Genomic DNA, 25,264 nt, shown 5'->3' with positions numbered 1-25,264 from the left:
ACAGCATCATGGGTCTTCTTGTTGTTTTTAATCCATTTTTACAATGTCTGCCTTTTAGTTGTCTGCCTAAGTTTACTATAATTATTGATAAAATTTCATTTTCATTTACCAATTTAATAGTTTTAATGAATACTGTTATTGTCTAATTTTGTATAATGCTTTTTTCTATATCCCTTAAGGAAATGTCTTCTTGAGAGAGAAGATTCCTTAAGGGATCTAGTACGATGCCTTAAGAATACAAGGTGCAGCCCTGATCGGTTTGGCTCAGTGGGTAGAGGGTCGGCCTGCGGACTGAAGGGTCCTGGGTTCAATTCCGGTCAAGGGCATGTACCTCGGTTGCAGGCACATCCCCAGTAGGGGGCGTGCAAGAGGCAGCTGATCGATGTTTCTCTCTTGTCGATGTTTCTAACTATCCCTCTCCTTTCCTCTCTGTAAAAAGTCAATAAAATGTATATTTTTTTTAAAAAGAATTCGAGGTGTTGTTAAATGAGTGAAATGGGAAGAACTGTGCATTAAGAATCAAGAGACTTAGGTTCCACATTTACTTTTGTTATAGCTTACAATACGACCTGATTTAAGCCACTTATTTATTCTGTGCTTGTTTCTCCATCTATAAAAGTGGGAAGTGGAACTAGATTATCTCTAAAATTACTTCTTTCTCTGACATTCTGTGATTTGAAGATTTGTATTGGAATGAGAATTTCTATCTAAAATATATGTTCACAAGTTATGATTCATCTAGCAGTCACTTTCTGACAATGAAGAATTTCTATAATGCATTTTTATATATAGCCCTTACATTTGAATGTGAATATAATAGTAAAAGAATGTGTAATAACTGTGATTTTTTTCCTTTCTAATAATAGGTTCTTCAGATGTCTTTAGGAGTATAAAATTGTAGCATTCTTGTCAATTATTGAAAAAATCAAAACTCAGAATGTTATGGGTTGTTTTTCATATATGTTAAACCTTGTCAACTAGCATGAAAGAGGGAGCAGGGGCCCCTGATTAGTCCTTAAGCTACATTGCCACCAATTTGGTTTTTCATAGGTAGTACTCATTTAAAAATCAAAATTCTGTTTCTTTCTATTTCTACAGTTTGTGTTGGGCAGAACCCTGTTATTTTATAGGCCCTCTTGGCATAACTATCAATATCCAGGAAGCAAACTTGACTACCATCTCAAAAAAAGAGGTGGGGAGATAGTTATTTTTTAAACTTCTTAAGACACCAAACATTTAGCTCAATCATTCTTAAGTGTATAATATCACTAGCACAGCATTATCAAGAACATACAATTTTGAGATATTTTTCCAGATATGATTGATTATATAAAACAAATGTGTTCTTTGGTGCTACTTCTTAGGAAGTACACCAATAACTCCAGATGTTATTGAGCAGTTCAAACAAATCTTTGGCTGTCCAAAGAAGTTAACAAAATCTGCTTACTCATTCTGGGACTGTTGATGCAGGGAAGAGTTTGTACATTGTGACTAATGAAAATTAATATTTTACTTATTATCTACTTTAATGTTATTATTACTTCCTCTAGTTTTTTATTATTTAATTTAATAACGGTAAATAATATTTGCCATTATTATATATTTTGCAGTTTGGTTTGAGCAGATTGAGTTTGAGGTAGAGAGATGTCCACGTAGGAAACTTTCCACAAGCCTTTCATGAATGTGGGCTGGAGCTCCAGTGAGGATTCACACAGGACCAGACTGAGGCACATCCGACCTCTTTTATGACAGAGGTTTTTAAGGAGGTCTGCGGCATATTGATAGTAATGAGAAGTGCTCTTTGATGCCACAGCCTTCTTGAGTGAATCAAAGCACAGTTTCCAGATGATTATAAAGAGACTTAACATTCAATGTGCTGTATTTCCTCATGTCCCTTAGATCAAGGACAGAGGAAAACACTTTGAGAGGCCACTTTCTTCCTTTCTGAAATAGAAGTATGCTTCCCAAGAAAGAATCTATATCCATTTATATCTCTGCCACTTCTAGCTTTGTTCTTGGGCCTTGGTTTTATCTGCCTGTCTTATCCCTGCAGCTAGATTGTTAAGCATGTCTGGGATAGGAACTGTTGTATATTTACTTCCTGTAGCATATCTGACCTAGTAGGTATCTTCTAGGGTTGACTATTTGAAAGATGAAAGGTAAGCAGTGGAATTATCTAGATCAGCGGTTCTCAACCTGTGGGTCTCGACCCCTTTGGGGGTTGAATGACCCTTTCACAGGGGTTGCCTACGACCATCGGAAAACACATATATAATTACATATTGTTTTTATGATTAATCACTATGCTTTAATTATGTTCAATTTGTAACAATGAAATTGGGGGTCACCACAACATGAGGAACTGTATTAAAGGGTCGTGGCATTAGGAAGGTTGAGAACCACTGATCTAGATGCTGCTCTGGGAGTGAAGAGAGACCTCCTTTGTCCTCAGTTATGGCTAATTCATGTGTTCATTCTTCATATTTGTATTTTTTATATTGAAGGAGTGTTTTTGGTGCTGAAGCCTTTAAGCAGTTACCTTTAAATGTGTTGGAGCTTATACTGCCTTCCAGGAACTTCCTGTCACAATGGGAAGACAGGGGTATCCACAAATAGCGAGGCAAGCTGTACTTATGTGGACAAAGTGCTTTAGGAATGGAAGCACATGGTTGTTACTGAGAGGTGGTGGGAAGGTGTCAAGAGAGGGGACGTATTTGTCCTATGTTTTGAAGGTTGGGTAGCTTTTGATTTTTGTTTGCTTTTAAATTTACAGGTTATTGTCAATCTTCACCCCTTTCCCCAAACTCCCCTTGTTAAAAATGTTATCAACGTAAATTATTGGTTTAAGTTATGCTTTGCGGAGAACATTAGCATCTTTTACAGTTGGTGCCCCTCCTATGGCATACAGAAAAGTGTAGGATGCAATATAGCCGAGGTAGAGGCTCTTGAGATCCTGTACTAACCCAAAAAGAGCAGTGAAATTGGAATCAGGAGACCTGTGTACAAGTCCTGACCTTTGTTACTGCAGGCCTTGGTACCCATCTATTTGTGAGGCATGGTGCTTTCTGATTTCCTAAATGCCCAAGAACTTAAGAAGCCTGTGGCTCCTGGAAGGTGTAGGAGTTGAACTAGGTCCTTAAAGATAGCCATACATTGATGACTGTCTAAATGATATCAAGGATTATAACAGGCCATAAAATGTCAATTCAAATATTTTACTTAGATAAGACAAAAAGCTTATGCACATATTTGCATATTAATGAGCAATCATATTAATATGTCCACATCTCTGTTAAATGAAGAGGCAGATTCAGTGATATATAGGACTAAATATAATGTTAACAAAACATTCTAATAAAAATACAGCAATCTTATAGGAAAGAATACCTTATACTTTGTTCTTTAGGAAAATATTCCATTGTTTTTACATTCAAATTTGTTAAGAATTTCTGCTTGTTGCTTTTCAAATGCAAATAAAATTTTGAAAAGAAGATAGTAGTAAAAGCCTTTTATAAATAAAATAATTGGCTTTTTAAAACTTGAATTATTTTTTATTTCTCCATTTTTGCTCCTGCAAAGGGTAATGATATTTCTCCCCAGAAGAAAGACATTTTTGAAATGGAGTTAGATTATTGTTTGAGAATAAGATTTGCCTCTACGTCCTATGCTGTGTTCTATCTGTTTATGAAGAAATCCTATCATCCCTGCAGCAGTTTCCTCTACACGTCTTGGTTGGGCCTTTAACGAGCTGTGCAATAGAAGATTAGCTAGTGAATTTTCTCTGTCTTCTAGACAAATTCCATTTGTGCTATTGCCTACCCTCTAGTTTTTTCCCGGTGGTGCAAGCTACTCTTGTGCTATGAGCTTGCTAACTTCATGGTATCCTTTAAGTAATACTGTCAGCTTTATTAAAATATGGATTAATAGGAAGGTTATGATATGATTTTGGAATGTCTGATTCTGAGATGTTCTCATTTACTTAATTAAATATGCTCTGAGTTTTTCTGCTTTTTGTTTCTTAAAGCATCCTTCATGCAGTTTTCTTTCTCCATATGTGTTTGTTTTAATTTTAAAAAATAAGTTTTCCCCCAAAACAGTAACTGATATTTAAAGAAGGTGAGTTACATTTATCGTATGGCATTACATACCTTTGTTACTGCAGGCCTTGGTACCGTCTATTTGTGAGGCATGGTGCTTTCTGATTAGATTGTTTCAGAAAAGTCAAATGATTTAGTATTCTTTCTTAGACTATTTTATAAAATCTGAGCCCTTTTTTTGTCTTATGATTCTTGGACTAGTTGTTTGACTTTAGTCTTATCGCCCATATAATTCTATACAGAAGAACCTTATAGAATACAGTAATAAACAGTACAAAAGAATTTGAATGTCTATAATGAAAGACTTCAGAATCATTCTTCCAGTTCTGTAGTTCTTAACTTTCTTAATAGTTATTACTAATATTAACATTAAATAAGTTTTTATTGACAATAAAGGAGTAGTCTTAAATGATGGAAATTTTATGATTTTTTACTTTTCAAGGAAGAGCTATGAACTTCTTTGGAAAGGAGGAAATTAAATTTAATGGCAAAAAAAGAGGCTTGTCTAACCCTCCCCAAAGAATCGAGGAAGTTGAGAAAGGGTGCATCATGAAGAATTATTGGATTCTAGGACATTTAGAGAAGTTGAAAAGGAAATCTGATGTCTAATGAATTGTTTAAGCACTGTGATAAAATGAAATATAGAGCCTTGACCAGGTGGCTCAATTGGTTGAGAGGTTCGATTCACCATCACGGCACATACCTAGGTTGTGTGTTCAATCCCCGGGTGGGGTGGGTACAGGAGGGCAACCGATTGAGATCTCTTTCTCTCTCTCTCTCTCTCTCTCTCTCTCTCTACCTTCCCTCCCCCCACCTCGCCCCTCTTCTCTTTCTAAAATCAATTAAAAAACAATAGCATATCCTTGGGTGAGGATTTAAAAAAAGAAAAGAAATATAGAGCAAAGATTTTGAAGTCAGATAGACCCAACTTCAAATCCTGACTTGAATTTTATGAGCTGTGTACCCATGAACAAAGTATTTAATCTTAATCTTTGATTTTCAGTTTCTGCATCTGTAAAACTGATAATAAGACAAGCTTCATAGAGCTGATGCGATCATTTGATATGTATGGAGTATATATAGCATAGTGCTTGGCCACAATGGTCTCTGAATATTAGTTTCTATCCCTACATCAGTAGCTCCCTTAGCAGGTCATTTTTACTTATCTGAGTTTTGGCCAGCATTACGGCCATTAACTCATGCATCTTGCATCTAAAGTGGTACTCCCTACTCTGGTATGTGATTTTAACAGAAGAGAAAAGAAGATTCTTAATTTTGTAAATCATTGGCTAAGATTAATTGGCTTGGCAGAAAGACTTTTCTTGTATGTAGAAGATATTTCCCCAAAATTATTCCTACGATTATTATACATAACTTCCTTCCCTTCTTTAATTTAACATGACAAAAATATAGAGTGTGAAATAAATAATACAAGTGGTTTTCATTTATGAAAAATCGTTGCTAGGAATTGAAAAATAGGGTTTTGACCATTGAAATCACTGCTTTCAAGGAGAGTATGGTTGTAGCATACTGCAAAAGAATGATGATGATGATGACAACATCACTGTATGCTAGTTCAGTCACGTCAGTTCTGTGAGGCATAGGCCCTATTATCCTCATTTTGCAGATAATGACACCAAAGCACAGAGAGGTTAATAGCATTCCTGTTTGCATAGTTAGGAAATAACAGAGCCACGATTTGAATCTAAATAGTCTGACTCCAAAGCCCATGCTCTTAACCACTATCTTTTCCTGGGAGGACGAAAAGAATACACTCCTTTAAATCAGTGGTTCTCAACCTTGGCTGCACATTAAAATCACCTGGGAATCTTTTTAAAATCCTCATTTCTGGGCCTCATCCTCCGGAAATTCTGTTTCTTTGTTATGTATCGGGTGAGGCCACAACATTAGTAACAAAGAAACAACATTTCTGGAGGATGAGGCCCAGAAATCAGGATTTTAAAAAGATTCCCAGGTGATTCTAATGTGCAGCCAAGGTTGAGAAACTCTGCTCTAAATGGAAGCATAGTCCTAAAGCTGTGGCAGGTGGTTTACTTCCGGATTTGCTCCACAGGTATTCTGAGAGGAGCCTCACAAAGTGTATTGGAATTACTATTGAGACCAGACCTGATTATTGCATGAAGCGGCATTTAAGTGACATGCTGACCTATGGCTGTACCAGGCTGGAGATTGGGGTGCAGAGTGTCTACGAAGATGTGGCCAGAGATACCAACAGGTGAGACGCCACCAGTATATCCATGTTCCCTTCTTCCTACCACTCTTAAAGAAAGAGGTGTAGGCATTCCTCCTTTTAGACTCATTTTTCTATCTCTGCTCTACCCCGCTTTCCTTGACTTTCAGTCTTTGTCTGCAGACTTTTTCCAGCTGCCTATACACATGCTTAGTAGATCTCTTCCTCGTCTTGTCATAAACAGCCTTCCCAAAAGGTTAGCAGAAGTTAGGGCTCAAGGTCAGTAGTTAAAGCAAGAGAGAAGGCAAAGGAGAATGGGAACAAAGAAAAGAGTTTGAACAGAAATGAAGTCAGGGTGAGTTTTAAGAGAGATGAGTGTTTGTGAAGCAGATGCCAGTTGACAGGGTAGTGGGAGAAAGGTTGGTGAGGTAATGGGTGTAAACGTTGAGAAATTTGGGGGTGTAAGGAAGGAAAGAAATACAGGTTGAGAGAGCCATGTGAGGTTCTCTTCCTTCTAGAACAGTATCACTGAGTTGCGGGGAAAAGGTACAGATGAAAGGTTAGCCGTAGAAGGAACTTTGTGATTAATTGGTAAATTTGTAAAAATAGATTTCAGGAGTTTATTAATCAGCATTGATCACTGACCTAGGGTGGTGAAGGCAGGCTTGAGGGAGTAGGTTTGTGTTGATTTGGACCTTAAAGGCTACTTGAATTCGATTTGTGTAGACGTGAGTGGGGGCTGTGCTAGGAGAGGGAGGTAAAGGGGAACTAGGGAGACATGCATGGTCAGCATCTTAGAGCCAACCACGAAGGATGCCAGGCTAAGGAGGGTGGGGTCTTTCTGATAGGTAATAGAGGTCTGTTGAGTCTTTTTGAGCACAGGGGAGACTCTGATGGGTGTCAGGCTTGAGAAGATTAACCTAAATAGAATGCATTCTTGTAGGGGAAGGCTAGCCAGGAGCACTGGCTGGACTGCTGCAGGAGTGGAGAGCTTGCTGGAGAGGAACCTGTGGTGATGAAAAGTCTCTTGAAAATTAGGGGAGCTTTCTGAAGAAAAGGACATAAGCTGATATCTAACTTGAAGAGTATGACTTAGATGTGGAAGAGAAAAATTATTTCAGGCAGAAAGAAAAATATGCGCAAACTGCTGAGGATGGGAGCACATGACACATTTAGGGAATTCAGAGTGGTTTAGTTTGGTTAGAGGTGTAGAGAGTGAGGTAGGAAAGTAGTAAGAGGGGAGACTGAAAAGGAAGGCAGAGGGGCCAAATCAGGGGTCCTCAAACTACGGCCCGAGGGCCACATGCAAATAGAAATGTTGTATTTGTTCCCGTTTTGTTTTTTTACTTCAAAATAAGATATGTGCAGTGTGCATAGGAATTTGTTCATAGTTTTTTTTTTAAACTATAGTCCAGCCCTCCAACGGTCTGAGGGACAGTGAACTGGCCCCCTGTTTAAAAACTTTGAGGACCCCTGGGCCAAATTATGAGGAGCCTTCGAAATTAGGGCTGTAACCCAAGGACAGGTTGTAAGCTAAGTTGTGATACAAGCATATCTACATTTTAGAAATATTACTTTATGGGGAGCACAGTATGGGGATGGATTAAGAAGAAGCCAGAAGGAAGACCAGTTCACAGGCTGTTGCAATAATTTAAGCAAGAAATGATGCCCTGAAAAGTGAATGACAGTGTTTGGTGACTGAGTGGAAATGAGGGTAAGAGAGACTGGGTTGAAGAGGAAGCTTGGAGGAAAGATGAGTTTCATTTTACATATACTGAGTGTTAGATATTTGTGGAACATCCAGTTGAAGCTTGTTTTAGAGCAAGGCTGTCCAACAGAACTTTCTGTAATGATCGAAATGTTATTTACCTGTGCTCTCCAATATGATAGTGCAACTGAGGAACGGAATTTTTCATTTTAATTAATTTAAGCATAGACTTGAATAACCACATGTCCCTAATGAACTGCAGTGTTGCACAGTGCAGCTTTATAGAGTATTGGCTATCCTGGTGTGGTATCAGGAGAGAGGTCCAGCCTAATCACATTAATTGGGAGGTTATTAGCAAAAAGAGGTGAGAAGTTGAAGTCATGGAAATGGAAGAGACCATCAGCGCGTATGACGGAGCCCCTGGTCTCCAGGATTGCTTGGTGGTGAATGGGAACGTTTTGGTGGTGAAAGGATTGACACAGACTTCAGTCTTCGGTAGCTCCAAACTCTTAGTAGAGCTTGCTTCCTACTTGCCTAGGGCCCTAGAATGGTAAGATGATCGATCCACCTGGCCCAAATGATTCTGTCTCGTCACTAAATTATTATGTCTTTTCACTTTTTAAAGGACCCTCCAACCCAGCAGAGAGAAATATGTTTTGTATATAGGTATGTGTGTGTCTCCTCTCTTCCTCTCTCTCCCTCTCTCTCATTTCAAAAGATTTCAAAAGGAAAAGAAATAATAGGATGCTGCTTCTGCATGGTTTTGAGCTCATTAATGTGGTTTCTAAGTTAGATATTTACATTGGTAAGCTTATATTGCCTTTGTTGCTAAACCAAATAATTTTAGTGTCAGAACCTTTATTGGGTGCATAAGGGAATTTCTGAGAAATATCCCAAAAGTAAAAACGAGGCCCTGGCCTCATTTCAGTTGATTGGAGTGTTGTCCCACCATGCCAAGGTTGTGGGTTCCATCCCTGATCAGGGCACATAAAAGCACCAACCAGTGAATGCATAAATAAATGGACAACAAATCAATGTTCTCCCTCATTCCGTCCCTCCTCTCCTCCCCATCACTCCCTCTTTCCCTCCCTTCCTCTCTCTCTTTAAAATCAATTTTTTTAAAAATCTGAAAAATAAGTAGAAATGATTTACTTCCAGACTTTCTCAGAGGTGGAGATTAAAAATGACTGTCTGAGATATTCCCCTCCCTCCCCCCAACTGTATTATTCTTCATACATGTCTCAGAGATTGTTTTTTCTCTGTTCCTTGTGTTAACCTTGTTGCCCATTTATTTGTGTAACATGGGTTTTCTCTCCTCAGGGGCCACACTGTGAAGGCAGTCTGTGAGTCATTCCACCTGGCCAAAGATTCAGGTTTCAAAGTGGTGGCTCATATGATGCCTGATCTGCCAAACGTGGGACTCGAGAGAGACATCGATCAGTTTATAGTAAGTGTCACCTTACACCCGGCTAATTTAGAAGGCCCCTGCATGATGTTCTATCCCAGGGGTCCTCAAACTTTTTAAACAGGGGGCCAGTTTACTGTCCCTCAGACCATTGGAGGGCCGGACTATAGTTTAAAAAAAAACGATGAACAAATTCCTATGCACACTGCACATATCTTACTTTGAAGTAAAAAAACAAAACGGGAACAAATACAATATTTGTATTTGCATGTGGCCCGCGGGCCGTAGTTTGAGGACCCCTGTTATCCTCTCTGCTCTTTTTTATTATTGACTGTTGATTATTTTTCCCATAAAAAGACAGTGCATTCCCATTATAGAGCAGTGGGAACACAGTAGAAAAAGAGGGGTCACTCACAGCCCAACACCAAATAAAGCCCTAACATTTTCATTTACTCCCTTTTAGGATTTTGTTGGACTTCAGGTTTTTGGGGGGATGAGCTGGTTTATACATGTATACACACAGGCACAGTTATATATGTGATAAATAATTCTTTTAATAGCTTTTCCACTTGACACTATTACAGGCATTTATCCTGTTATAGCCTGGTCTCTGTTAAAATGCTTATACTGAAATATCTGCTTAATTTCCAGTGAATAAATATGCCATACTTTGCTTAATCACTTCCAAATTTTAAAAAAATTGAAGATAATACCAGTTTTTGATAGTGTAAATAATACTTCAGGTAAACAATTTTATGCCTATAACTTTGTGTAATATTTAGGATGATTTCTTTTTTAGAAAAAGTACGTTTCTGTTGATTTTGAGAGAGAGAGGGAGGGAGGAAGGGGAGTGGGAGAAGGAAGAGAGAGATAGAAGCATCAATGTGATATGAGAGCAGAATATCCATCGGCTGCCTCCTACTCACCCCTCTTGGGGACCGAGCCTGCAACCTCAGCATGTACCCTTACCAGGAAACAAACTAGTGACCTCTTGGTTCATGGGTCGACACTCAATCACTGAGCCACACGGGCTGGGCAGGATTATTTCTTTAGGATAAATTTCTGGGGTAGAATTATCAGGTGAAAGTATTAATACTTTAAGAATATCATCATATTTTTTATTTGCTTTTTAGAGGGTTGTAACAATTTACACTCATTTCAGCAGGGTTATCTTCTCCCCCAAACGGTTGTCTCCTGTTTATGTATTTTCTATATGTATATGTACATATAATATTTTTATATTTGCTAACCTGATGGATGAAAGTGCTATTTCAACTTGCATTTTATAATAGTAGTAATATATTTTTCAAATTTATATCTAATAATTATACTTCTTTCATCTTTTTGGAATTGGTATGTTTTTGTCCTCTGACTATTGGATATGAATATTTTTAAAATTAATTTAGATGAACATCCAGGGAAGGACATTATGGACTTAATTGTTCTTTATATTTTTTACAAATATTTTCCCCACCCTATCTTTGGCCTTTTACTTTTGCTCCTGTTTTCAGATCTTTTTCTTACTTGCTTGATGATTCCTTTAGACACTTCTAAGGTTAAAACTTCTATTCTCTTTTAGAATTTCATTAATCAGTGAAAGAAAATACTGTTTTCTTATACTTTTCTGTTATTTGAATTTTAATACCTAGTTCTGGGATTTGGTTGTGTGTGTTTTGGAGTTTTTTTTCCTTTTTACTCTATCGTATGTTAACTTAATCCATGTTAGCTTTGTTTTGGGAAACGAGATTGGTCAAAACTTTTCTTCAGATCCATAGACAGAGAATGTCTTAGGAACCTTTTAGAGAAGATGATGAAAATATTTATCAAGTTACTTCATCCGCAGAAATACTTTTATTTTGCTCTGTTTATAAAAGATAGAATTTACCATCCCTTATTTGTGAAGCTAATAATACTTTCCTTTTAAAAAGTTTATTATTTTTAAGCCAGTGAATTACAACTGAAAGCCTATTTATAAGACAGCATTAATTCACAGATGTCACTGTTACTGATTCCCCCTTATTGGCTGTGTAATAGATTTTGAAGCTGATACCCCTTAAGTAGTTGATAGCCAGGAACTCAGACTCCAAACCTAAAAGGCACCTGAAACACACTTTTCTTTAACACAGTTCCTAGGTGGGCAAGTGGGATAGCCTGCATTCATAATTTTAAGTGCCTTTGGAAAAAATGTGTCATGTTTCAAATAATAGCGAATATCTGAGTCTCGGTGTTCATTTCCTTAGTGTCTTCAAAATATAGTAGTTCCCCCTTAGCCATGGGGGATACCTTCCAAGACTGCAGATAGTACTGGACCCTATATATGCTGTGTTTTTTCCTACACATACGTACCTGTGATAAAGTTTAATTTATTCATTAGGCACAGTAAGAGATTAACAATCCTATATAATAAAAGTCTAATATGCAAATCGACGGAACAGCAGAACAACCAGTCACTATGACATGCACTGACCACCAGGGGGCAGACGCTCGTTGCAGGAGCTGCCCCCAGCATGCAGGCCCCAGGCCAGCCAAGGCAGGTTTCAGCGGGGGTCTCCCCCTCCCCAATTGCCCTGCCAGTCGCCCCGCAGTGGGAGGCAACCAGCAGCAGCAGCAGGGCGCGGGGCCGGCAAGTGGGGGGTGCCAGGCCGGCCAAGGCAGGTGCCAGCGGGAGTCCCCTGGTTGCCCCACAGATCGGCCCTGATTTCCAGCCAGGCCCAGGGACCCTACTCATGCACAAATTTCGTGCACTGGGCCGCTAGTAACTAATAATACAATAGAACAACTATAGTAGTATGCTGTAATAAAAGTCATGTGAATGTAGTCATTCATTTTTTTTAATATTCACCCAAGGATGTGTTTTTCATTGATTCTAGAAAGAGGAAGGGAGCGGGGAGAAACATCAATGTGAAAGAGAAACATTGATTGGTTGCCTCACATATGCGCCCTGATAGGGGATCAAACACAAGACCCTTTGGTGCATGGGACAATGTCCTAACCAACCAAGCCACACCGTGGCTTTAGTCACTCATTTTAAGGGATCCCTTGCTGGAATCTTCGTGTAGCCCCAGTGCTTTCTTGCACAGCACACTGCTGCCATTCTTTTTATATCTCCTACCCACAAATTTCTCTTTACTAAGCACTTATTATGCACTGTGGACCTAACTTTTGCAGTATGAGGTGCAACAGCAAAACCAGGATAAATTTCTTTTTCCTTTTTCACAATTTCACAGATAGGTCTCAGCAACCTCAGAATATGATTATTTTTCTTTCTTTATTAAGTAGAGAACTTTTATCTTTCATATGAAAGAAGCACTTTACGGCTTCTTGGCACATCCTAATTGCCAGCATCACTACTCTTGCACTTTGGGTCCATTATTAAGTAAAATAAGAGTTACTTGAATACAAGCACTGCAATACCTGGCAGTTGATCTGATAACTGTGATGGCCAATAAGTGACGAATGGGAGTGCATTGTATACAGTGGACATGCTGGACAAGGGATGAGTCATGTCTTGGCGAGAGATGGCATCACACTACTCAGAACAGCAAGCAGTTTAAAACTTATGTTTATTGAATTGTTTTGTGGAATTTTCCATTTAACATTTTCAGACCATTAAAATTTCAGACTGTGGGTAAGTGTAAGGGAAGCCACAGGTAAGGGGGGCAACTACTGTAAAGAATAGTTTAATAATAATATTGCAAAGACAGTCCTTCATGTAAGTAGATTTATCTGCTTGTTTGCAATCTTGAGAGAAACCTACAGGGAATATGAGCAGACCATATACCTTTTCTACCTGCATCCTAGCAAATGAGTGACAAAAGAGCTAAAATGAGAAATCTGATTCCTCCCTAAAGAAAAATTCTCTGCAAAATTAATTTATAAATTGCCTTAAAAGAAATAATTTCTACAAATCAATTAGAAAAAACAAATAGCCCAGTAGGAGAATAAGCAGAAAAACTTGAACAGATACTTCACAGATAGGAAATTCAAATAGCCAACAAACCTATGTTTTATTAAGAACCACAATATTGTTTTTAATCTTATATTCCTTATTCCTGAATCCTATAATGTATGTAATTTGGTTTTTTTCCACAGAGATATTTTAGGAAGTTCTCTTTATCCCATATGTAGTGCAATTTCACAGAGGTATATTTTGGCAAGAGTTTTAAAATTAATTGTGTTTGATATTAAAGGACCCTGTCATTGGGAATTTTCTTTGTATTATAGTGGTCCCTTGGTATTCTGGGGGATTGGTTCAAGGAACCCCTCTAGATAATGAAATCCGCAGATTCTCAAGTTCCTTATGTAAATTGTGTGGTATTTGTATATAACATGCACATATTCTCCCATCTACTTTAAATCATCTCTAAATTACTCATAATACCTAACAATGTAAATGCTATGAAAATAGTTGTTATATTTGTATTGTTTAGGGAATAATGACAAGAAAAAAGTTTGTACGTGTTCGATACAGATGCAACCATTGTAGGCCTAACAATACAGTACCTGTCAGTAAGAACATAACATTTTTTTCTGAATATTTTTAATCTGTAAATGTAGAATCCTCGGATACAAGAGCCAACTGTACAGGATAATGTTCCCCCTTTCATTTTTTTATGTTCTTTTTCTAAAACCTACTAAGAAATGTTGGATTTCCCAGACTGATAATATAAAATTCTTTTCTAGTTTTATCTGCCTTTTTTTCTGCTTTCTTATTTTCTCACCCTTATCTTTCGGCCTTTCTATTAAATGATTTTTGTTATAGTTTTCATTTCTAAGAGTTCTTTCTTTTATGCTGGCTGTTTGATTTCTCTAGTATCTTGTTCTTGTTTTACAGATTAATATGTCTTTTCTTAGCTCTCTGATGGAATTATTATAGTTGTTTTCTTTATGTTTTATTTTCCTTTATGCGTTGCTTTCCTCCCAATTCTTTTTTCTCCCTTTGTTTTGGTCTGCTTTTTATGTTCTAGGCTTCTAGTTTCTAATGATCCTTAGCCAAATGGTCATACTTTGAAAGTGAGGGGCTTAAAAACCAGATTGCAAGCTCTATGTAGCTAGCTGCCAGTATGCCTCACTGAAGGATGTTCATGTAATGTGCTCTCCTTTCTTTAGGGAATTTCCAGATGTCAGTATATGGAGCTCTTATTTAGAGCCATTTAATTGATCCAGAGATAACTCTCAGCTTCCTCCTTGGGAGTGGGTGTTGTGCGCACATCACAGGAAATTGCAGCAGGGAGTCCACCAGTCAGCGTGCTGGCCTTCACTTCATCTCCCTGTTTTCGCTCTGGGTCCTCATCCAGGCCTTCCTTTGTACCTGGAATCTCAGAGTCCAGAGGCTTTCCAGTCTCTCCAGCGAAAATCAGGCGACTGCCTGTAGGAAGGTGATAAGGGATAAGGAAAGGGACAAATCCCTTCATGTACAGATTTTGATCACGTGTTCTCTCCCACCTGCCCAGTTCCTGGTACTTGTGATCCATGAACCTTTCTGGGACGCGGGTGTGACTGAGCTGGCCTTTCATTAGTATCTGTCCCACTTTACAGATACTTTATTTGCAGTTCACGTCACTGGCAAAGTCATTTACCAATCTTCCATCCATTTTCCGTCTTTCAAAAATGTATTGCCATCACCTGTTCCCCTCCTGTCTCCTTTGATTTATACTTTAAAAAATTGTATTATTTCCTGTTATTTTAGCATGGTTTTGGAAGGCCTTGGCTGGTCTTCCAGACCTTGGTTGGTTGTAGCATCATCCTGCACACCAAACAGTGGCGGGTTTGATTCCCGGTTAGGACACATACCCAGGATACAGGTTCCATCCCGGTTGGGGCGTGTGCGGAGGCAACCGATAGATGTTTCTCTTTCTCTCTCTCTCTCTCTCTCTCTCTCTCTCTCTCTCTCTCTCTCTCCCTCTCCCTCCCCCTCTCCCTCTCTCCCTTCTCCCCTTCCTCTCTCTAAAATCAATTTTAAAAATTTAAAATTAAAACAAAAATTTAGCATGGTTTTGGAAGGAAAGAAACACATATTTAAATTCTTAGTGTTTAACCAGAAATCTAGAACCAATTTTACCTATTATTCTTTTTAAAGGAGTATGTCAGCCTATATATCTCCTAAATTTATTATACAAGTTTCAGAAGTATTTTTCTGAAACCCCATGTTTCAATACGGAATCAAACTAGGAAGAGAATGACTTGCATGCATGCTCTTTGTGGATGGCTATAGAATATTTATTAAAGACCTGATGAATCTTTACTATATAAATATTACAGGGGAATATCTTTAAGACCAAAGTGTGCACAAAGAATATAGCATTTTAAGAATATGACAAATCAGTGAGAGAGATCAAATACCCTGCAGTTACATTTCTTTGTAAAGCAAGTTAAATAATGGATAGCTCTGCAGGAATAACAGAGCACAAGATAAAAAGCATTTTACAGTTCAGAAGATATGGTACTGCTGGCTGAATAGATGCTAAAGCTAGGGTGGGGATGAAGGGAACTGTATGAGTCCACCTTCATTCCTCCACCATATATCCTGCAAAATCAAGATAAGAACAAATTAGGAGTGCAGAGTCGTGGAAGGGAGACTGCCTTATGTTTTCCTGCTACATCCCAAATAAAGAAATAAGGCAGCCAGCTGGGATGATATAGTCCAGGAAATGGCTATGTCACAGTAGATGAATTAGATGTATCGCTCAGTGTCCAGATAACAAATGGAGAGTGTATGTCCCAGGTTAGGAATGGTGCCAGTTGGTCTGAGGACAAAATAGTCCCATCCAGGGATCGGTACACTTTCTGCATAGGGCCATATAGTAAACATTTTAGGTTTGCAGGCCAGATGGTGATCTCTGGGACAATATGTTTGATTATTAAAAGATTATACAGTCTAGCGGTGAAGGTAGGCACTGGATAAATTGTCAGTATGATGATGTTAAGAAAGTGGTAATAAAGAACTCGATGGGATTTTTTTTTAAGTCAGGCAGTTTCTATTTGAAGGTCAGGAAGGCCTCTCTGAAGAACTGACATTTAAGCCGAGGCCTGAAGATTAGCCAGATGAAGAAAAATTGAGGGACTTTCCAGGCAGAGAAAATTGCCTGTGTAGGGGCGAAAAGGCAAAGTGGTGAGAGTGGCATGCGGTGACATTGCAGCAATGGACAGGGGCTGTGATGAGGGCCTTGGGTCCAGCAAACATGCTTTGCCCTAGTGAGGCTGTAAAAACAATGGATTCCTGTTCTGTCTGCATCTCCTCCTTGGGTGGAAAGGAAAGGCATTCTAAGGACCAGGCAGGTATGTGAGAAACGCTGGCCCAGGTTTGAAACTTTGCATGCATTTGTAATCTCTACGTAACTAATGGAGAAGTAATCTTCTGTTCTCTATTCACAGGAGTTTTTTGAGAACCCTGCTTTTCGTCCCGATGGTTTAAAACTTTACCCGACCCTGGTGATTCGTGGAACTGGGCTTTATGAGCTGTGGAAATCAGGACGCTATAAGAGTTATTCGCCTAGTGACCTGATCGAATTGGTGGCTCGGATCCTTGCCCTTGTGCCTCCGTGGACTCGAGTGTACCGCGTGCAGAGGTAGTGTGTGACCTTTTATGCCAGAAATAATCAGTGACTACTCTGTTCACAGTTTCTAATGAGAATAGTCTGCTTTCATATGGAGAGGTTTGAATTCTTTTAAATTAAAAAAGGGACACCTAGAATGCTATCTATAAACAGAGAGGGATAGAAATGAAAGGAAACCAGGTCCAAGCCACTTTGCCAGTGTCATATTTATTCAGGTATGCCCCTTTCCCTTCATCCATGAGCCAGGACGTGGAGTCATGAGGTGATAAATAGGTATGGTGCCTGGTTCCTGGAGCGTATGCTCTAGATCAGGGTTTCCTTCTCCTGGTTAACTTCGGTCAGGTGCAGAAGTCGGTGTGGGAGCTGGAGGTGTGGCCACGTGTCTGTTATCCCTGACCCAGAGCCTCTGAAAGTGAAACGAAGAGTAGCAACAATCATTGTTGGCAGATAATGTAAATATGGAGAAAGAGTGACATATTCCTGATGGCATGAAGGAAATCAATTGTTTTTTTTCATAGGAGAAAGAAATTATGATCTCATTTGTAGTTATGGGCCTTTTAAGAATTTTTTTTTGCTGGAAATAGAACATTGAAAAAATTCTAGAAGCCATAAAGTTACCTATTTATCTACAGTCCTAACAAAACCGTTCCTGTATTTGGTCATTGGGCACATTTCCACCACCCTGTCAAAAGCTGCCTGATTCCTGTATTATAGACACAGCTGTTCCCCTTCTCTGCGGGGGATTTGTCCCAAGACCACAGGCACCAGTGGATGCCTGACACTGGATAGTAGTGAACCCTATGTATACTGTTTTTTCCTACACACATACACCTGTGATGAAGTTTAATTTATAAATTAGGCATAATAAATGATTAACAACAATAATAAAATAGAACAATTATACCCATATACTGTAATAAAAGTAACATGAATGTGACATTATTAAGTAAAATCAAGGTTACTTGAACCTACTCACTACAATGTGACAGTCAGTCTGATAACCAAGACAGCTGCTAAGTGACTAGGGAGTGGGCAGCGTGTACATCGTGGATATGCCAGACAAAGGGAAGACTCATGTCCTGGGAGGAAGGGGATGGCACCGGCAGCGTACAGTTTAAAACTCAGGGATTGTTTATTTCTGGAATTTTCCATTTAATATTTTTGAATGGAGGTTGACTGCAAGTAACTGAAGCTGAAGAAAGCAGAGCCTCGAATAAGGGGGGAATTACTGTATAAGGTCAAAAGATGACAGCAAATACATAAACAGTTTTCTACTGCAGCTAGTATCCACTGAGCACAAAAATTGTGTTACTAATAGTATAAAACAATGACTACTGTGAACAGGCAGAATCACCAACCAAAGGAAAATTACCAAGGCTTTAAAATAATGGAGTTGCTTAAAGGTCAAAGGACATTTAAACCATACTTCTGCCACAACTTCTTAACTTCTTTACGTTATTGGCCCAAATTGCCTGGCTGGTGTGGCTCAGGGATTGAGCATCAACCCATGAACCAGGAGGTCATGGTTCGATTCCTGGTCAGGACACTTGCCCGGGTTTCGAGCTCGATCCTCAGTCGGGGGAGTGCAGGAGGCAGTGGATCGATGATGCTCATCATTTGTTGTTTCTATCACTCTCTCCCTCTCACTCCCTCTCTCTGAAAATCAATAAAAACTTACTTAAAAATGAAGAAGTATTGGCCAAACTTAAGGATCTAAATTGCCTATATGATCTGTGTATTTTAAAATACTTAAAGATACTAAGGAGATAGTGAGTAGAAAATTCAGCTGTCAGAATTGTTTGCACTGTCCTTCCCCTTTTTCTACCTTTCCAGAACAGTTGAGTTCAGAAGACATAAGGAGGTGCTGAACAATGCAGGCGTCTCACTTGGAGAAGTAGGGAGCTGCAGGGCCAGAGCTGGGGGAGAAAGAAGCGTGTTCTTGTGAAGGAGGCAGTGGTGTGGTGCAGGCTTTGACAGCCCAAATGTGGTAAAATGGGCATTCTCGCGGAGGGCTGATCTGGCACAGGCTGTCAGAGCTGAGCAGGGTGAGGAGGATGTGTCTGAGAGGGTGCAAAGAGGACAGCAGCAAAAGATTGGTTACTTGCAGAAGGTTGTTCTTATAGGTATGCCCTAATATTAAGGATAATGGGAGCTAGCTAGGTTTAAGGAGATAATTAGAATGTACTCTCCATAGTGTTTTGGAATAGAAGTGTGTGTGTGTGTGTGTGTGTGTTTATTTAATGGCCACATTTTGCATTTTTATGCTGTTTGTTGGTGACTGTACTGTTTAAAATGACCCCAGGTGTGATAATGAAGCGTTGTGTAATGTTCCTAAGTGTAAGCAGACTACAATGTGCCGTATGGAGAAAATATGTGTTAGATAAGCTTCATTCAGCCATGAGTTATAGCACCATTGGCCTCAAGTTCAATATATATGGTGTCCCGACACAGAAACGTGTATAAAACAAGTTATGTATTGATCATTTGATGAAAATGTTGCACATAGGAACCTAACCCTGTATTTCCTCTAGGAGCAATGTTATGATATTCACTAATTAAATGTTCATGGCAACTTTTTAGAACATAACTACCACAAATAATAAGAATTGACTGTACGTTGTTTCAAAGTGCCTCCCACAATGTCTTTATTAATTAAAGTAGAAAAGAGTAACTTGACCATGGAGAAGCCTGGCAGCTGATCAATGTGAATATTATTAGGAACAGTACAAATCCTGGTTGTGTGCCACCTGATATCACTTCTGTATTACGCAGCCAGAACTCCATAATCTGAATCTCATCATGAGGAAACACCAGACAAATCCAAATTGAGGAACTTTCTAAAAAAATACGTGGACTATAATCTTCAAAAGTAGGGGATCGAGGGAAGAGTTCCATTTTGAAGGAGACTAAGGAAACGTGACAGCTAAATACAATGCAGGGTTTTCCTGGATCCTTTTGGTGTAAAGGACAAAGATCTTGAGGCGCTGGTGAAGCTAGAATGGAGTCTAAGCTTAGACAGTAGTGAAGTGTCAGTGTTAATTTCCTGGTTTTGGTGGTCGTATTATGCCTATATAAGAGAATATCCTTGTTGTAGAAAATACTTAAAGTATTTTGGGAGTGTTGGGACATTGTGTTTCCAGTTTACTTTGAGATAGTTAAGGAAAATAATTATTTGTACTGCATTTTGGACTTTTTCTGTAACTTTAAGATTGTTTCAAGAAATTTAAATTAATACAATAGAAAATAAAGATGCAATAAGTATTATTAGCAAAGACAAAAGAAAACGATTATTTGCATTTAGCTGACTGGGGCAACCAGAGATCGGTGAAGAAACTTCTTCCCAGGAACAGAGTGTGGCAGTATCACTGTCGCGTGGCTCTCCGCCTGCTGATAATGATGCTGTCTGCTAGGAATGCCCGAGGTACTTGCTTGGCCCGATTACTTGTGGTGAGCTGGCACAGACATTTACCCCACTTTGGGGCAGGGGCTTGGGGGGAGGTTAATATAGTGGCAGGACCAGCCCCAGGCTTTCTGTTATGGCTGCAGGATGCGCTGCACCAAAATCATCAGGGAACTTTGAGGAGCAAGATTTATCACTCACAGGTCCTTGAGGGTACCCAGCAAGCCCAAGGGGCACAGCAGGTTTGGGGGCATGGGAGAGAGCACAGACCTAGAGCTCTGCCTTTGTTAGGGTTCTAGGGTGGGGTGCCTAGGTTTTTATGGATTCACTCTCTATTGGCTAATTTAAATAATAAGAAAGGGAATTAGGGTGCAGGAAGGGAGAAATGGGGCTACTCAAATGGTCAGTTATCCAGGTTACCCAGGGCTTTCTGGAAAAGTGAACTTCATGAGTGGGGCAGCCTAGTTCCTTGTGTGGTTGTTTCGCTGGTAGCTGTCATACATACGTTTATTCAGGATGGATGCCTTCGGAAATGGATGCCTTGGCAGTAAAAAACTTAAAATGTCAAGCGCTCATACTACAATCAAAAAGCTTAATGTCAGGCACTTATATTACAGGGTAACCAAAAGATGATACCTCCCAGCATGGTAACAAATATCACAGGATAGAAATTTCACAGCCGTAGACATCAAAGCTTTCTTATCAGAAATAACAAGGCACAGATCACACAGGCAATCAGATGGGGAATTTGCATCCTCCTCTTCATTTTGAGCTTTAAATTTCTTACTGCTGTAATCAGTGAGTCAAAAGCAACAGAGGCACTGCTATAACATTAAAAGCTTAATTTTGTAGACTTTATGAAATATCACTATAGGACATTATCCCAAGAGGATTTCAAGAAAACAGCAGCAAATATAGTCTCTATAGAAAAATTGTAAAGGGGTGATGACAGGAAGAATTAAGAACATGCACATTAGCCCTGACCAATTTGGCTCAGTGGATAGAGTATCGGCCTTCGGACTGAAGGGTTCTGGGTTTGATTCCGGTCAAGGGCATGTACCTTGGTCGCAGGTACACCCCTGGTGGGAGGTGTGCAGGAGGCAGCTGATCGATGTTTGTCTCTCATCGATGTTTCTAACTCTCTATCCCTCTCCCTTTCTCTCTGTAAAAAAATCAATAAAATATATTTAAAAAAAAAAAGAACATGCACATTATATTAGCCAAAAGGTTGTATGCTAAGAAAGGCATGATCATGGAGAACCCGCATGAAGCTAAAGAAACCTCCCTGTACTCAGTTCTCCTAGCATGACCCCACCACAGATCTCTCTCTGGAGAGTCAGCCTGTAGCAGAGTTCCCGGCTGTAATTCCAGAAGGCCAACTGCGTGCTATATAGGGTGTCCCCCCAAAATGTACACCCGCTTTGAATAATTATAAAGGCAGTCTTTATTAAAATACATTTCATTTTCAAAATTGAGCTATCCGCTGTTAAAGTGCGTATACATTTTGGGCGGACACCCATCTTTGAAAGGGTTCCTGTGGGCTTAACATTTAACTCTGTTACTTTACAGATGTGTGGGTGAATTAGAACTTACTGGAATACATACTGTAAAATAGGTTAAATCTCCTTAAAAATGTGTAGTTAGGAATGTCTTCTGTGAGTTTGAGGACAGTGTGTTGTTTGAAGATGGTGATGACTCAGTTCCTGACAATAAATGCCTTTGGTGGAGAGTCATCTGGCTGTGATATCAGAGTTTCGTGCTATGGGACTGATAATTTACTTAACTTTGAGATTATTCTCTAGGTTTCTTAGTATAAAAATTAAAATTTTATTATTATATTTTCCACTTTATATTTTTTGTTTTTAATACAGCTATGATATTGTTATACAAGTTTCCATTAGAATTCTAGCTTTTTAAATGTAGCTTGCTGTGGACAAATGTTCAAGTTAGCATTTGTTTTTCTATAAGCATGGGCAGAATTCCTTCAAGTGTATTATGTTACTTTGTTTTGCATTGAATATTACTGTGACTAACTGCATAAGAATTCATTCAAATTAATTATATTTTGCTACTTACTTTCTGCCCACTTTTACTTACATGCTTTCTTTATATATATTTATACTGCATAAAAATGATTCACATTTATTTTATACTACATGCCTGGTGCATGAATTCATGCACGGGTGGGGTCCCTCAGCCTGGCTGGTGATGGGGGCCGATCGGGGCATCTCACACAGTCCTGATCGGGGCTGGCCAGCCAGGCGGGGGCTGGGGGGGGGAGGGGCCTTGCGGGAGGTTGGCTGGCGGAGTAGGGGGAGGGAGGTTGGCTGTGGGGGTGCACTGACATCAGGGAGCAGCTCCTGCATTGAGCATCTGCCCCCTGGTGGTCAGTGTGCATCATAGCGACTGGTCGACCAGTTGTTCGGTCATAACAGTCGCTTAGGCTTTTATATATAGATAGATTGGCTTGCTTTTTGTTATTGGTAATCATTGAAATGTGTTTCTGCTCTCTGTACCACCGTTCATTTGTCCCAATAGATTTCTTTTTTATTTTGTGATTTTATACATTTTCCAACAGTTTGTAGAATATTACTAATTACCCAGAACTTACATTTTCTTAATTTCCAGTATATTTATATGGACAAAATAGTATTTTCTCTATAAAGCTACTTTAAAATCACTTTCAATGTATGTATTAATAACAGGCTTACATTATTTTTCCAAAAAATTCTTTGTATAATTGGGATGCATCTTTATACAGCAGTACATTTTATACATTGGCAAATATAGTGTTTGCATTTCTTGTTAAAGACTTAGAATAATACTCATAGTTACAATTTTAATGTAGCATAGTAGTCTAGCATTTTAATTTGGGAACAGTTTTATTCAGTAAACTGTTCCCTAATATTGGATATTTAGGTTGCTTCCAATTTTTTGTTTTCAATTTTTAATCATCCTGGCCTCTGCTACAGGTCAGAGTCATGTACACGGAACTTTTACTTATGTTGAAGTTATCTGTTAGAGCAGTATGATCTAACAGAGTAAGATAAAAGATCTAAGCTTATTTTATTATTATTATACTTCTGGAACAAGAGGAGTATAAATGAATGTTTTAATTTTCAGTAATTATATTGATACACTTTTCCAGAAGGATAATACCAGTTTAGAGTAAATAGTTACTGGTTTTACCACAACTCTGTACATGTGAATGATTAAATTTTTTATTTCATTTACGTAGCGGTATTAATTTGCATTTCTGTAGGTATAGTAAGGATTAACATTTTTCCATGTAACCGGTTATTTGTGTTTCTTCTTATACTGATTGTCCGTTTATATATAACTTGCCAGTTACAGAATTTGGATCAGAATGGAGATTCTTTTTTATTGAAATGGCTAAAAAAAAAAAAATCATAAATTTTACCTTTACCTTTGAGGGGTCTTTTGAATTGTCTCCTCTCTCCTGCACAAGTAAGAAGACCAGGGAACCCAAAAGCCATGTCCATGTTCACATAGTAACACTAATAATAGCTTGGTAAAACAGCTTCATATCTAACTGAGCAAGAGAAAGATAGGTGTTTAGACAGTGTTAAGTGGCTGAGAAACCTTCTGATTTGGGGAAGGAGAATCACAGGGCTTTGCCTCTGCATTGTTTCTTCTTCAGTTATAAACTTTTAAAACCGTTCTTAGAATGTGGAAAACTGATATTAGTCTAATTTGGAAGCATTCAGTTATGTCTTGCTAGAAAGAAACCATTGGCAAAGGTTCTCCCAGAGCGTTTAATCCATACAATTTTAATAATCATAGTTGATTTATTTTTGTTTTAAATCATACTAAAGGAAAGTCATATATGCCTTTTGAAAATCTGGCCATTTCATTTCTTTAAAAAAATGTTTTGATATCAGAGAGAGGAAGGGAGAAGGGGAGAGAGATAGAAACATCAATGATGACAGAGAATCATTGATTGGCTGCCTCTTGGGGATCGAGGCTGCAACCCAGGCATGTGCCCTGACCGGGAATTGAACCAGTGACCTTCCGGTGTAGAGGTCAACACTCAACCACTGCGTTATACCAACTGGGCTGGCCATTTCATTTCTACCTATGACAGCTTTTACCAAGTATAGGCTATCTACTTAATGTTGATTAGTGAATCTAACTGTGTACATGGCGAAGATTTTAAGAACTAATTTTTAGACAAGTGTCAAGAGGGAGGGACAGGAAGGAAAGTAGAAGGGAAGGTATTTCAAGGGAAAACACGATGTCTTTTTTTTTAATGCTATATTTTACTAATATATTACTTGATATTTTTAATTGGCCATTTCCCCTCCCCTTTCCTCCCCCCCCCCCCCCCCCCCCCCCTTTAACTAATTTACTCTCTTAACTTTATGACATCTGAGTCAATAACATCTTACTGGGTGTTTTTATGAACCACCTAATAGATGGTTCTGTATTGCAGGCCTGAGGGTGCAGTCAGTGATTAAATGTAAGATTCTGTCCAGACATATGATAGAGCCACATTAAACTGCTGCTGCCCACAGGCTGTTTGACAGCTGTCTGCCTCGATGTGATATTTAAATCACTGCAAAGCATTAAACAGGAATGCCAATTTGCAACCAAAACATGCTTCTGGAATGTGAGAAACTTCAGACCAAAAATTCTCTAGACATCCTTTTAAAGGTTTTTTGATGAGTAAATTGCAACTATTAGCACCACTAAGCTTGAAATAGTACCCCTTGAAATAGAAAAGTGAATATTCTCAAATGCCAGCCTGAATTCATGCCCACTGGCCAAATCTAACTTAATCAACAAAATAAATGGGTTAATACCAGGTTACATCTCATTGAATAAAATGGGAATCTATGAGTTCATAAATAAATGAATAAATAGGGAAAAGGGAAAGCTCTTCCTTC

General features: G+C 38.8%; 1 protein-coding gene across 1 annotated transcript in view; it reads left to right on the top strand.

The window, feature by feature from the left end:
* The window catches only part of ELP3 (elongator acetyltransferase complex subunit 3), a 92,448-nt gene that overhangs the window by 29,229 nt on the left and 37,955 nt on the right, over positions 1 to 25,264 (top strand). Inside the window, exons 8-10 of the mRNA XM_070415539.1 lie at positions 6,172 to 6,333; positions 9,317 to 9,443; positions 16,776 to 16,969. Coding sequence (XP_070271640.1) covers positions 6,172 to 6,333; positions 9,317 to 9,443; positions 16,776 to 16,969 — 483 coding nt within the window. The remainder of the gene's footprint in view (positions 1 to 6,171; positions 6,334 to 9,316; positions 9,444 to 16,775; positions 16,970 to 25,264) is intronic.

This window comes from Myotis yumanensis, unplaced genomic scaffold, assembly GCF_028538775.1.
Source record: "Myotis yumanensis isolate MYYU_CA2020_CCGP unplaced genomic scaffold, mMyoYum1.0.hap1 SCAF_5, whole genome shotgun sequence".
Lineage (NCBI taxonomy): Eukaryota > Metazoa > Chordata > Mammalia > Chiroptera > Vespertilionidae > Myotis > Myotis yumanensis.
The sequence above is the reverse complement of the archived record's forward strand: the minus strand, read 5'-3'. Positions and strand labels throughout refer to the sequence as shown.